Genomic DNA, 15005 nt, shown 5'->3' on the forward strand with positions numbered 1-15005 from the left:
AGTACCTGGTACCTGGTAGTTTTAGTACCTGCTTTTGCGAGGTTCCAAGCGAGCTGAGGTGATACTATGCATGACGTCGCCAGACTGCCGGCCACTGATTGGTCAGAGTGCCGTCATAAGAAGATTCTTTAGCGCGATGTCCCACACAAGAATCAAGCCGAACAATGCCGTACTGTAGATCAGTTAAAAAGACTTCACAATCCTATAAAGGTTGGTTAATCTCCAACAATTATCAGGGAAATGTCTAAAACCTCAATCTTTAACAGAGGAGTCTGGTGTATTTAGCGACAGCACTGATGATCATGAGCGGCATCACAAACCCTGCTGCTGTATTTCAGTCCAGTGACTGTGTCAGACAGAGTCTGTGCTCCGGTCGTGGAGGTACTGAAAAAATATTTTAATAAACGGATTCTAATGATTCAGCGACACTGAAAGCAACTGCTTTACAAGTCACTGGTCACTCCTTTGTGTGTCGTGTGTTAGCTGTGCAGTAGGGGTGGAACGGTTCATTCAAAAAATCTGTCCCGTTCGGTACGCTTGTCATGGTTCGGGACACGTGTGTACCGTTCGGATTATGACGCGCAGCGTAGTGTACGATGATAGCAGTAAAAAGATGATGGACAAAGTGTAACTGCATGTAAGCACTGCACAACACGTGTTACTTATGCTAGCGGCAGCACTTCAAATATGCTAGCGCATCTACAGAGACATCACCCCAGTGTGACGCTTGACAGCACAAGGAAGAGAGAGGTAAGGGTAAGAAAAAGTTTTAAACAGTAAAGCAGCGGGGGTGTTTATAGCAAAAGAAATGCAGCCATATACCGTGGTGGAGGATGCAGGATTTCAGCATATGATTAAAGTACTTGAGCCGCAGTAAATATTCCATCTCGCCGTCGCTTTAGCAACACAGTTATTTCTGAACTTTATGAAGAGACACAACGACGAATTGTCAAAGAATTGTCCGACACAGCTTATGTGGCTCTTACTACAGATGGATGGACCTCCAGGGCCACTTAAAGTTTTCTAGCTGTGACTGCTCATTACATTAAGAGTGGGAGATGAAAAGCTCCGTTTTGCAGACCCGCCCGCTTTATGAAAGCCACACAAGTGAGCGTCTTTCTGAAGCACTGACACAAGCAGTGACAGAATCGAATGGAAAACTAGAATAAATATATAAACATGTAATTGCAGCAGTGTCTCCCCTCTTACTGTTTAAAAATCTCTGGATTCTTACAATGATGTTCTTAATCCCTAATTAAGCTCCCTCATTATTTCAGTTTTTGCAAGATTGCATGGTATATAAATCTAATTATTACACTATAGATCTGATACATGGTATGGTATGAGTGTAAAAAAAATATTAAAAAAAACAACCGAACCGGAAACCGTGACCTCAATACTACGAAATGAACCAAACCGTGGCTTTTGTGAACCGTTCCACCCCTACTGTGCAGTGATGACTCCGCCCACGTGGAGTAGGTACTATTTTGTCGTGGAAAATCAACCTAAACCGTGCTGTGCCGTGGCGAGCTGGGACTATAGGTGGAAAAGGGGCTAAAGACTTTCCTACAAGGAATCTTTCTCTGCCCTCACACACACACACGCACGCACACACGCACGCACATACTGAGCCATACAAAGCCGCACAGATACTGACTCTCTCCCCAGAGTCTTGACATTGTCCTCTAAATTACCCCAATAATGAGATTACAGTGTTTCCCTCCTGTGAAAGGTGGAGAGGTTGTGAGTGTGGGGGGTGGGGGGTGTTGGACACTGGGAGAGGGTGATAGCAGCAGTAGTGGTGCAGCAGTGAGGGGAAAGACAGTTCAAGATAAGAATCGCTGCGACAGAAATGCTCTCTGGGTCGCTGTGAGTAATTGTTCTGTCCTCAGTAACATTAGCTGTCATGATAATGGAATATTCACAGAGATTGATACCCACAGTGGCCAGTTGGAAAGGAAGGAAGGAAGGAAGGAAGGAAGGAAGGAAGGATCATTTTAACAGCACCACTGATCTCAGTCCCTACCTGGGATGGACAACCCTGCAGGCCTGAAGTTAGGCTTTACACTCTACCCTCCCTGCTTGGCTCAGAAAAGACTGGGAATTCATGGAGCAGTGCATATGCTAATTAACAGATCTTGACACATTTATAAATTGCCGAAAATGACAGGGAAACTGATTGTACAGTTTGGTTAAGCTCATCATAGTGTTAGTAACAACTGCATATCTTGTCAGTTCACATGTCTTGCCATCTTAAGTGACTTAAAGCTACATCTGTCATTTTTTTTATCTTTATTAGTGGTCAAATGAGTCTGTCATGTGAATAGGAGACCTCATTGTGATGAAGCCATAGAGCACTATCACCTGACACTGCAACTCTATGGACTGTATTCAGCTTGTTTTTGTTTCTTTTCGCTGCTTGTACCTGTTTTGGTTCACAGTCACTGTAATTGTCAACCCTTTGTAAAGCAGTAGGCGGCTGTTTTCAGTGGAAAAAGCTCTGGCAAACCCCAGTATATGTTATCAACACAGCCTTACACAGTAGAGAGACCAAGCTGTCTACCAGCTGCACTAATAGTTTGAGGCCTGAAATCAGCAGGTGACCAGACTTGACATTAATGCTAAGTTTCTTCTGTGTTATCCAGCATTTTAACACAAAACAATGTCTTTCCAAACTAGCTTTGTGAGCTCCTCATCAGTGAACTCAATCCATACTGTCACACCTGAAAACACATGTGACATGATAATCCACATAAACTGACACTTTTATGTTTCCCATAGATCCAACCAATTGGAGGACAAGATCACTCTGATTAAAGGTCGCATTGAAGACATCAACCTCCCTGTAGAGAAGGTGGACATCATCATCTCAGAATGGATGGTCAGTACATATCGAGAAATACACTTATAGCAGCAATTTGTGGTAATCCTTATCAGGTTGAAGCATCTTAAAAATGTCTTCAATGTGAAATGTTCGAGTTAAAAATGAATTTACAACATTCTCTTGAATGCTGAGGATTGGTTTCTTATTCCAAAATGCTCCCTAGGTGATTTCCATTCCCATTGTCTGTTTCTCATCTTTATAATGGACTATACATTTTCAGGTCTCAAGGAGATAGATCTGTGCTTCAGACAAGCCAGTCAAGCACACACACTCTGTCTAAGAAGCCAGGTTCATATACAACAAGGCCATCAGAGATGGCAGACTTCACCCCATTCACGCAACAAGCCTCTGGCGGCCTCTGTTGGTCATATTGGCAAGTGCAGAAGCACAGATAGACACACAGGCAGATTGACAGACAGACACACAGAGTCACCAAAAACAATTCTGCTAAAGTAGACATGACATTTCTGGAAAATTCCAATATAAGCTCTAAATCAATGGTATACTGTGGGCAGTGGGCACTGATGCTTGACCATAACATTGCACATGGTTGGGTTTTGCACTTTGCATTAACAGTCTGCATGTTGTTTTACCTATCTTTGGCATGTCGAGTCTGATGTTCATTCTCACACAAAGACAAGATGAAACTTTGTCTCGTCTGACCACAGAACGTGTTTCCAGTGTCTTGTCCATCTTAGATGAGTCTCTGCATAGAATTGGTACATGGCCTCCTCTTTACATAATACAGTTTCAGGTTGCATTTCTTGATGCAGTGGCAGACAGGCAGTTAAGTGACAGTAATTTTACTCCATATAGTACTCCATATTAATCTCTGTGGGGAAATATGTACTCTGCATTTAACCTTCCATCCCAGAGGAGCAGTGGGCAGCCATGGGGGAAGCAATGGGGTTTGGGTATGTTACTTAAGGAGCACCCCCACCCTTCACCTGTCAATTGAACGGGTATCCCTCTGGTTATGAGCCAAATTCCCTTCCACTTGGAAGTGGCTTTGTCCATCATGGCACCATGACATTTTCTGACACAATACTGCCAATGCTCTTGCATACTGTGTAGGTCAAAGTGCAAGGGCTACCTCACTTTGACAAATGTATTAATTGGGTACAGGCCTACAGGGAACAAAACCCAGTGCATTTGAGCACTATACTGGGTTGTTCATACACAGAGAGGTGCACTAGCAAATAAACTTGTTGATTGAGACTGAACTAGACATCAGTATGTCTGATTCTTTAGTTAATCACTCCTAGCCATGATTATATATGTGTGGTGTGAACATTGCTTGGAAGCTTATTTTGGAGTGGATCGCATATATGCATATATTCAAAATGTAGAGGCTTAGATTGGTTCTTTACCAGCCAATGAGTGTGCAGAGTCCAAGGTGCCAGAAGTGATGCATGTTTTAAACATGGCTATAGTCGACCATGAGCTCCTGTGAATAACAAACCAGCAGTCTTCTTTCCCCTTGATGCCCATTTATCAGGGAGATTCTCTGTGGCGATACAGGCAGGACGGCCAAAGTTGAACGCACTGCTGAAGTCATCCTTAATTCATGAGCATCCCGTATCTGTCCCCCCTCCACCTCCCCAATCCATTGTGAAACCCCAGGGTCATGAACAGGGGTCGCCAGTCAGAGCCTTCCCATCCTCTCACCAGGGAAATTGAAATTCGGTGGGTGACGTGCCAGTGGAATGGTGAAGGATAGGAGGCGTAATCTCTAATGGCACCGCCTCACAGAGTGCTAATAAATCTAAGAATCCTCCAGTCACATCTCATCATGGCAGAGATGGCAGGCATTTCTCAAAATGGCCAGGGCTTCAAACACTGCCCTCTGATCGGCCTGTACAAAATGGAAAAAATAACAGTTACAAGAAAAGATAGAAGTGCCATGGCTCTATTGTGCATCTATTCAATTTATTTTACATAATGCCTTTAGAGCTTAATCAGTGTTTTAAGTATTTTTTGTTTTTGTGAATTAAAAAAAATAAATCATACAAATACTTTCTGAAATGATAAAGTAATGTTAATTTGCTTATTGAAATTAGTGTGTGGAGGCACGTTAACCACCAAGTTTCTAAAATAAATGGTAAACATTACATAATAAAGACTCATAATCCAGTTTGAATGCATTTTAAAGAACAATAATTCACTTTTAGTTCTCCAAAACATGTTTTATTTCCCCCAACTCATCAATGAAACCAAGTTGCTGGAAATAATAATTTTCAACAATTTAGCCACAACGAATATTGTTTGTCACACTCTCATTAAAACACAGTATTTGAATACTATCCTTCCTCAATGTGTGTAATTCTATCTCACTGATACAAGCCTCATGTTCATGAGTGTCTCAGACATTTCTACCATAGTTGATGCTACAAGTGCATGAAAACTCATCATCTAAAAGTAAAAGTATCATCTCCCACCGCAGCTTCATAGTTCAGATTTAAAGTGCTCAGACACAGGAAACGCGAAGTGAGCAGAAGTCACAGTGAGTGTAAATCTGGCATATCATAGAAGTAACATCATAATGCTGTATCTTGCGACATTGATCAAGGTTGTTGATGTTCTTGATTGACCCTACCTAAAATACACTCCAATGCTCACAGGAGGAGGCTTGTTAAGCGAGGCCACTAGAGAGCGGCTTAAGTGGGTCAAAGCAATGGTAGGGAATGCACAGAGGGAATTCTGAATTAAGAATAGATTTACAATCAACATTGCTTTTATGCATAAGATGCTGAATTTCTTATATTTTTCAGAATATATGATTGATTAAATAAAATCAATAGGAAAACAAGAGTTACTCTCTGGTTAGTTAGTAAATTAACTTATTAAGTGTGGAATAATAGACCAGTGAGTATGCTGTCATTGAAAATCTTAATTGATCTGAAATTTGTCAAATTAGTACATCTCACAGAGGTAGTTTCACCTTTTTGGTTTCTTTGCTTCTCTGTGACAGTCAACTTAATGCCTTTAGTCTGTGGACAAAACAAAATATTTGCAGACATTTAGAGAACACTATTGAACATTTTACACAATGTTCTGCATTTGTACAACAGTACATCTATTAATCAAGAAAATAATTCACGGATTCCTTAATAATGTCTTTTGCTGTAAGTTGCAGTTCTACTTAATTTGAAAGACACTTACTGAGCTAATGAAGGCATAACTGTCATTTAACTGATCCACCACTCTGTAACACATGAAATAAAGTAGATGAAGTATTTCTGTAATTACATTTTCCTCAATCTAACAGGCATCTTTACTGATGCAGTTTTCCACTTTCGCATTATGGTTTGAAATATTTTATATTTTGGATGTCTGTATAACCAAATGAAATGCCATCTTAAACAACAGATGTCACAAATAATACAAAGTTGTGGCATTTTGGAAAGAGCTGTAACCATCCATAATGCATCTTTATAGAGATAACCTTAAAAGTAATGAATCTGACAATTAAAGGCTGTTATGAATGACACAGGATTGTATCACTGATGTTCAGCTGTCAGAGTTGTTGGATCGAGCAGACAGATGTGGTAACAGGGCGAGTACACAGAAATGGGTGATGAATGTGGTGCATCTGTGGTGTTAGTGGAGGAGGAAAAGGGGGCATATGATTGTCTGCTATGTGTTTGAGAGACTGCCTTTAGCAGAACCACTGTCATTTCATAACTCACAACATTGATCGGTCGTCTCTTTCAGCACATTGAAAAACAAACAGTCCAGAGCAGATAAGAGTCTTGCAGGCAGACAGGAGGAGGAGAGCCAAGTTCCCCAAAGACTAAATAAAGATTGTCACTCCAAGATCAATCACAGGTGATGGGCCTGCTAGCTGGATAGTGTTTAATGGCACAGTCATAGAAATACCCAGACATGAGAGTAGACCATCAGGGGAGAGTTGGCTTTTACTAACTTAAGGTGGACAGTTCAACTACAAAACATATGTCCATAGCAGAGGTTGCGCTAGACTTTTTTGTTGTCTGTCATTTTCTGTCTGTCATAATCTATAATACTGGTCACTTTAAATGATAATAATGACATATTCAATTGCATTGTTCATATTGCAGTGAAATATGAACAGTTCACCTGTGGCCTAAACGCACAGTCTCACACCTTCCTCCTGGTCCACATGGACTTGAATCGTGTGTCTGCTTGCGCGTAGTTGCGCGTGGTAGGAAATCCCGCAGCATGCGCTCTTTCTGCACCAGTGGATCAGCTGCACCAGTCTGTGACCCGTAGTGGTCACAGACTGGTGCCTGTAGCACAGACGCACAGACATACCCGTAGCGTCTGTGAGTACGTTGTCCAGGTCAGAAATTATGCTCAGATGCTCCGATGGGAATCTTTATTTTGACGCAGAACATTTTTCTATCCTCCTTCCTCAACCAGGAGAACTCCCGCTCCCACTGAACTCTGTACTCCCGCCTAACCTCCTTACTGCCGCTTCCTCGCTCCGCTGAGGCCAAGGGCTGAGTTTGTCCTTCATCTGCATCTATCCCTCTTTTTCACCATAAAAACCCTAAAGTTTCTTTAGGGTTTTAAAGAAACTTCTGATACTCAACTGCCGTGACATTTTTCTTCTTTTCTACTTTTCTTCTTCTACAAGAGCCAATTACTGTAAAATGCTCTTCACCACCAAGTGGTCAGGGGTGTGAATTGCAATCTGTCAAAATGACGGATGGCCCTCAGATTTTTCCGTCACCGTTTTAAAAAAAAGGTCAATGACGGAAAATATTCGGTTAACGTGACCCCTGGTCCATAGTACACATAGTACACACAGAGTCCACAGCTTCACACACAAGCAACATTGTATGTGGTAGTTTTGAAGTCAAAGTAGTAGTGGTAACATTCTTTCCTCTTTAGCCTCATTATCAGTGCTGGCAGCTTCACCTGCCTCAGAAGACAGTGGTAGTCATCAGTCATCCTGTCCTTTAGTTTGACAGACTGTCAGTCTCTCTCTCTCTCTCTCTCTTTCTCTCTCTCTCTCTCTCTCCCTCCCTCCCTCCCTCCCTCCCCCCTCTCTCTCTCATACACACACTCACAGAGACTGAATGAAGCATCAGTGAAGGAAAACTGATGAATGTGCACACACATATACACACAAACCCAAAGGCACAGCTGTGTCTATGTTCTAATGAGGATTCATTGCCTCAAACACTTCAGGAAGTCTTTTTTAGCATTCTGCCTGTGTAAAAGGAACTTCCTAGACAATTCTTAATTCTTGTGTTACAATAGATCCTGTGACATCCATTGACAAGTTTTCACCTAAAATACCCAGAATGCTCACATAATTGGGTATACATTTCAAATTAGCCTCATTGGCATCGTCATCGTTTTCATTTTAACAGGTTTTCATTTAAAGCTACACTATACAGTTGATTTGAGTGTCATTAAATGACATGTAATGAGTGTTTTAGAGTGTTTTTAAATGAAAATTTAGTCGCAGTTTTCACCTTCCTGAATATTTTCCAGTTTCTTTGCTTCACATAACAAATAAATCATTAAAACTGATTACATTTGGTATTTGGATTAATCAAATCCAAAACACCGTTTAACATTTTTCAACATTTACAGACATTGTATGGACCAAACAGCTAATTGATTAATTGAGAAAATGCAAAGATAATTGTAGTTGCATGCGTAAACTTGTGACACATACACTTATTGTCATAAATTGTTAGGGCTGCAACTAATGATTATTTTCATAATTGATTAATTTTTTTTCTTGATGAATCGAGTACTTGTTTGGTCCATAATATGTCAGAAAATGTTAAAGTGTTGATTGGTGTTTCCCAAACCTTCACATGATGACGTTCTCGAAGTGTCATTTGTCCACACATTTTAGAACCTGAAATTTTAGTAGTTGATGATTAAATTAGTAATCAATTAATAATTGATTACTTTAATAATCTTTGCAGCCCTATAACTGATATATTGTATAATGTATATGTTACATTCCAATGTGGCCAAAACCATCATAATAGAGTGACCTGATGTGTCCTCAAACAGACCATCCTCATAAACCCAGACACATAATCCTAAATCACACAGTTCACTTTGTTTTTTGTGGAGAGAAATTGCCTCTTTCCTCATTCCCTCAAAATGATGAATTTAATAATGGCCCGTGAATGCCTGGACAAGTACACTATGGAGTGTGTTATTTATGGTTTACCTGCATTCACAGCTATAACTTTTTATTTCACAAAGGAAAACATTGTTTTGGTTTTATGCTGCTGTCGTTGACTTTGACCTCAAAACTAAATGAGTTTTCAAGTAAAGGTGCCTTTCTCAAATTCCAAACTGTAAACTCGTATGTCAGGAAAAGATCTGTGACCAAATTAAACATCAGTTTTTCTGGTCATGACATCTACTGTTGACACGATGGAGCTTCCTTCCTCATTAAAGCTACCAGCTGTGATCTTCTGATATAAAGGAGTGTTTAGAACATAAAGTGAATTTTAGATGAGTTGTGTTTGTATGACAGGAGTAGATGGGAATGTTAACAAACTCTTGGTCGGTTCAAACTGAGGCAGATTAAAAACAATTTGTGCTAAAAAGAAAAGTGACTACATACATACCAGGGTTAGTTTGTCAGAACTTACAGTTATTAGCAGTAATTCTCAGTATGTATCCTACCTGCACTGTTATCTATACCACTACTGGTTATGTTGTGACTGCTTTCCCATTTCACCCTTTTTTGTTGTGTTGCAGCAGCATTTAATCATCCGTACTCTGTCTGTCCGCGTGTCCTGGACAGTTTTGTATTTCCAACGACAAATATATATCAAGGAGAGCTGTTGGTTTCAAATTTGGTAAAGTTAAAGTAAAGTCGCCTGGTTCGATTTCTGCACCCAACCATTTTTGCAGCTAATCTGTCTACATCTATGATGTTTGTAGTCTGTTTGGAACCGTGAAATTATAATAAAGGAAGATCATGTACATGTACATGTACATCTTACAAACCCCATATTGGTTGAATCTTGTGTGACTTATTAATAGACTTTACCCAAGTGAAAATTTTGCTACTTTCATTAAAATCTTCCGTGTCTCACAAGCATTTACATCCATTTATGCATGCATGCATGCATATATACCTACATTAATGAAATTGTATTTTCAGGTCATGCAAATCATTGTAAAGTGCTGCTGCAGCTTATCTTGTACTTGATATCAGAGGAGCCTCTGTTTCTAATAGCCTTGTAGCTCTGCTGCAAATTATCTCTTTGCGTTTCAATGTAAATGAGGTTGATATTGAAATCTGCACAATATACACTCACCAAGCATTAACACTCTAAAATCTATTACAGGGACGTGTGTGATATGTTTATGCTAATTTTTGTAATCTGTGGACTAAATATACAGGAGTCTTGTTGACGTAGCTCGGCTTCCTTCAGTATTCAGCGAAGCGAAACATGGTACACCACCATCTCCTTTATTTTGCCTTGGCCCTCCCTGGACTGGAAGTGATGATGATCTGCAGTAATTGATGAAGACGTGTGTTAACTGCAGAATGAGGGAGGATGTACTGGAGGATAGAGGAAAGTGCTGATGAAGACTTTTTTACCAAAATGCTTCATGATATTGATAACTGACAGCCACATGGTCCCTGGGGGGGCTGTCTTTGTGTAGAGATGATAAAACCAAAAATGCTTATATTATAACAGGGCAAGTTCTTGTCCAAAGTAAAACAGCTGTAAAAGGGTATTTGCCTTTTTTTTTCCTTTTGTGTGCATTTGTGTGCGTATCGTTGTATATGTAGCTGAGTATCTGTGGGAGCTCACTCAGGGGAATGTGTTTTATATGCAAATTTTGTTAATGTGTATAAGCTGCTCCAACCCATTCTCATTAGGTTTTCATTAGTCTCTTTTTATGGAAATGCACAGTGACTATACTGCAGAGTATCGCCCGCTCGAGCCGGGCTGCCTGACAGTAAACTAAGCTGTTTCCTCACAGAAACGCCTCCACCTGTCTGTGTCACTGAGCCTGCAGACAGTAGGATCGATTGGCAGAAATGGTACAAAAAGGAAATAAGATTTTGTTAGGATTCGGGCTTGTTTTTCTTTAGCTTATCTTTATTGATTTGTGTTTGAGTCAGACAAAATAAGTTAGGTAGATAAAGTCCTTGTTTACTTGGTATAGTTTTCAACTTTGAATTTTAAACTAAGTTTTTTTTTTTGTTTGTTTTTTTTTTTTTTAACCAATTGAATCCCTCAGACTTCTTTGAATTAACCTGTATTGATCAGTAACATTTCAGTGATAGAAGATGCATCAACATGAGATTGTGATGCAGAGCAGTACATTTACTAATGACAAATTCGGCCTGGAAAGTAATATAAACAGGAAGAAATTGTAAGCTAGGAAAGGTACTTAATGTAGATGATATAATTTGCCTTGCAACAAAGCCTACGATTTTGAAAAATTAGCATGACCACTAGATCAACTGACCTCTGACCTAACGCTGTTGCCTTTTTAGTTTTACAACTCTAAAAGTTTACTCTGAACAACTCTAGACAATCAGTCATTTTCTTTTTAGGGTCCTTCAATTCAATTCAAATTCAATTCACATGCAGTGACCAAAAATGCATCAAAAACATGTGGAAGAAGCCAGAGGTGTTTTTAATCCAGGCCCTGGAGGGTCACACTCCTGTCACATATCTCTTTATGTACAAATCGATAAAAGTCTTGCCTCATTGATACAAAAATCTAAGAAAAATAATCAAAACTAAGACAATGGATTATCAGTACTGCAATTCCCTCACAGCAGTTTTATTACTTGATGCATGTATGAAGAAAAAGAACTGACTGTGTGCATCCTCTCTCCAACTGATTCAGTAGCTTCATCTCGATGATGGAGGTTCAGAGTTCATTTCTCAGTGAACAAAGACCAGTTTACATACATGTTGGCTTGCATATCAAAAGATGCACTGAAAGCACCAGCTGCATTTCAAAAGGTTGTGATATTTTTGGCTTGATGCAACGTGGATGCACTCAGAAAAACAACAAGCAGCGCGACCACGTCACTCTTGTTATATATCTGTGGTTCGCTGTTGAGAACCAACTCTCTTAACAGTTTTCAAGTACAGATTGATGTAGTTCTTCTTAAACATTTTACTGTTTCTGTCAAATTACACAGAGCTTGAATAAACCTTTTTCTTTCATTTTTGTAAAGATGGTTTCGTAATACCTGAGAATTGTTTTATGACCCAATGCATAATATAAATATTAAGTACATTGTGGTGCATCAGGGATAACCCTAACCCATAGATATTTTAACATTTTGAATATTATACAGTCTTGAAATCAGAGACATGTGAAACAACATGTAGACATGTAAGTTGAAAGTTTAGACTCCAGATTCGTCACTAAACTTAAGTTGTCCTTCTTTGGATCTGGTCCGATAATAATATTGATAATAATATTGTAAATGTGTAGTTTTGTTCCATGAAATCTGGTTCATGGAACTGGTGCTATATAGAAGGCAGTAATCCTGGAGCATAGTTGATGATAAAAGTTAGGCGTGACTCTGCTTTGGAGCATCTCGTTCACTCCCATATCCTCCTTCCTTCAAGTGAGTCAGTGTCCTGTGAAATTGGGCTCTAAATTACGAGGTTGGTGTACTCTGTGTGAGGGTTTTAAAAATGACCTTCTCTGTCGCTAAGGACTTCGACTGACCAAGGCAGTCAACAGCAGCAGACGGTCTGCTAATCTGACTTTTGTTTAGGACCAGTTCATCGTTGATAAACAGAGAGAAGGTTTCCCTTTGCGGAGGGTGAGTTGGGGATATCAGCTTCATCATCACTGTTGTCATTATCAGCTTGGACATATGACAGAGATGGTAATGATTTTGTAGTCATAGTTATAAATCAGCACTGTTCTCCTGTTTGTCTGCTGCTGGCTCTCCTGTCCTCTCTCTGATAAAATGTTGCCTTTATTTGAATAAGGCTCTTATCTCACTGAATTACAATTCGGCTATCCATGGCTTTCTCTCTACATCCATCCAACTTCACCTATCTCTTCTTTACCACTTTCTCTTCATCATACAAACATGCAGACAAAACACACACACACTCCCCTCATTTACTCTTTATCTCTTGTTCTGGCCTCCTCTTCTTTGAAACAGATAATTAAATATAAACCAGGCCATTTTGCTCTCTCACCTTTTTCTGTTTCACTATTGAGTTTGTCTTACATATTTGTATCTGTTGTTTCACAGTAGAGCTGCCTAGATCCTGCTTCAATGGTTCCAGTTATCTTAATACAGAGATGGCGAGCCACGTCCCAAAACCTAACCAAAGTATAAAACACCTCACAAGATTGTTAGTTTTTTCTGCACTTTTAGATCTCAAATGTGTACCTTCTTTCTTATACTCAAAAACATTGATGTTGATTTTCAGGAGAAGCCAATCAGTCTTCCAGCTTGTGATTGATATGGGTCAGAAGTTACATTAAAATGTCGATGTAGTGATTGGGCCCTCTCATATGACCCAATATGAGAGTGACCCAAATGATGTGCTCACAAATAATGTGTGAAACTGGCCAGCATTGAAGCTAGAGCTTACCAGATTGGCTAAAGTGGTGACAGGTAGAAAAAGCCATTTGTCAGCAGTATCTGCCACTCAGGTCGAAGCCAACAAGATGTGGACAAAACTCAATTTCAGCATTAATGAAATAATACCACGGTTAATGTGTTGTCTGCTGGAGCAGAACACAAGGTCAGCCCAGGGTCAAACCTTTGGATGCTGCGTTGCAGAACATGCAGACTCATCACTCTATTCACATTCATTGCTTATTCAGATTTTCACATTGGTGATGTTGGATTTAATTTAATTCTCTCGCTGTTCTGTTGGCATCTATTTGTTACTCACATTTACCTGTCTGTGATACCAAATGGTTCTGAACAAAAGGGTACTTGTTCAGTAAATCCTTTCCCTACTGTTTTGTATAATGACTGAGTATTTCTTGTCTTCCAGGGTTACTTCTTGCTCTTTGAGTCTATGTTGGACTCTGTCCTGTATGCCAGAGATCTGTACTTGGCTGATGGAGGCTCAGGTATGTCAAATTCATTCTAATTTTAAGGCATAAAAGCATCATGAACAATGCACATATTACATATTACATATTAAACCTGGTATACAAAAACAGGTTATTCATATGTCAAATACTCAGTGGTGGGCTGTCAAAGCCAGCAGGGCCGTCTCTGCTGGCCCTGACAATATCAAAAAAGTATTTTTTAATTTTTTTTTAATAATCACATGAATGTGTGTCTGAACGTGTCTGAATTCAATTACTTTTTCAATATGTTATGATTATATTTCCAGAAAATATATGGTTATTTTTTGTGAAGCTGAGCTGGATTTCCATTTGTCATTAAACGCATCATAGCTCCGTGGACCTGCTCTAGTAGTATTGCTGGCCTTTCTTTGAAGCTGCCATTTCCTATTTGTTTATAACTTTGACTGACGTGTGTCGTCAGCCAATCAAAGTTTGATGCATAGTGACAGAACGCCCCAGGCCCAGCGATGTGTCTCGTGAATATAGTGCATAATAGTGTGTTTTGTATGTGGTTGTGTTTGTGCGTGTTTTTCTTTTTTTTTTACTGAAGGCCCTGACTGAAACCCCACAGTACGCTACTGCAAATACTGTACTTTAGTTGGAAACATTAAAAGCCATCCTACGTTTGCAACAATGTACTTCTCTAACAGCTATTATATCACAATTAAAAACACACCTTTTTATACAAGCCTTTTTGACACACCACCATTCTTTGCAGCTCAATTGTTTTGAGTGTCTCCACTGTTACTACAATTCTCTAAAATCTCTACTGCATCTTTTTGCTGTAGCAGCTCGATTTACAATGTCCTACAAAGCATAAAAAATAAATTCACATAGAACTATACACATTATAATTGACTACACAATTCAATTAATTGTGTAATTAATGTAATTAATCGCACAGAATAATCACAGCAAAGAGAGAAATCCTTTCACCATACACTTGTATCACGTGTAGTTCATAATCAGAATTCAAAAATGATGTAGATCAACAATTATGTCGTCAGCCACTCATAGTATGTTGTTTTGGAATGTTGATTCATAAAGGTTCTAAAGA

At 39.4% G+C, this 15005-nt stretch overlaps 1 protein-coding gene across 1 annotated transcript in view; it reads left to right on the forward strand.

Moving 5' to 3' along the window:
• prmt3 (protein arginine methyltransferase 3) overlaps window positions 1-15005 on the forward strand; it is a 67579-nt gene that overhangs the window by 18515 nt on the left and 34059 nt on the right. Inside the window, exons 10-11 of the mRNA XM_058630345.1 lie at window positions 2782-2881; window positions 13867-13945. Coding sequence (XP_058486328.1) covers window positions 2782-2881; window positions 13867-13945 — 179 coding nt within the window. The remainder of the gene's footprint in view (window positions 1-2781; window positions 2882-13866; window positions 13946-15005) is intronic.

The sequence above is a fragment of the Solea solea genome, chromosome 5, assembly GCF_958295425.1.
Source record: "Solea solea chromosome 5, fSolSol10.1, whole genome shotgun sequence".
NCBI lineage: Eukaryota > Metazoa > Chordata > Actinopteri > Pleuronectiformes > Soleidae > Solea > Solea solea.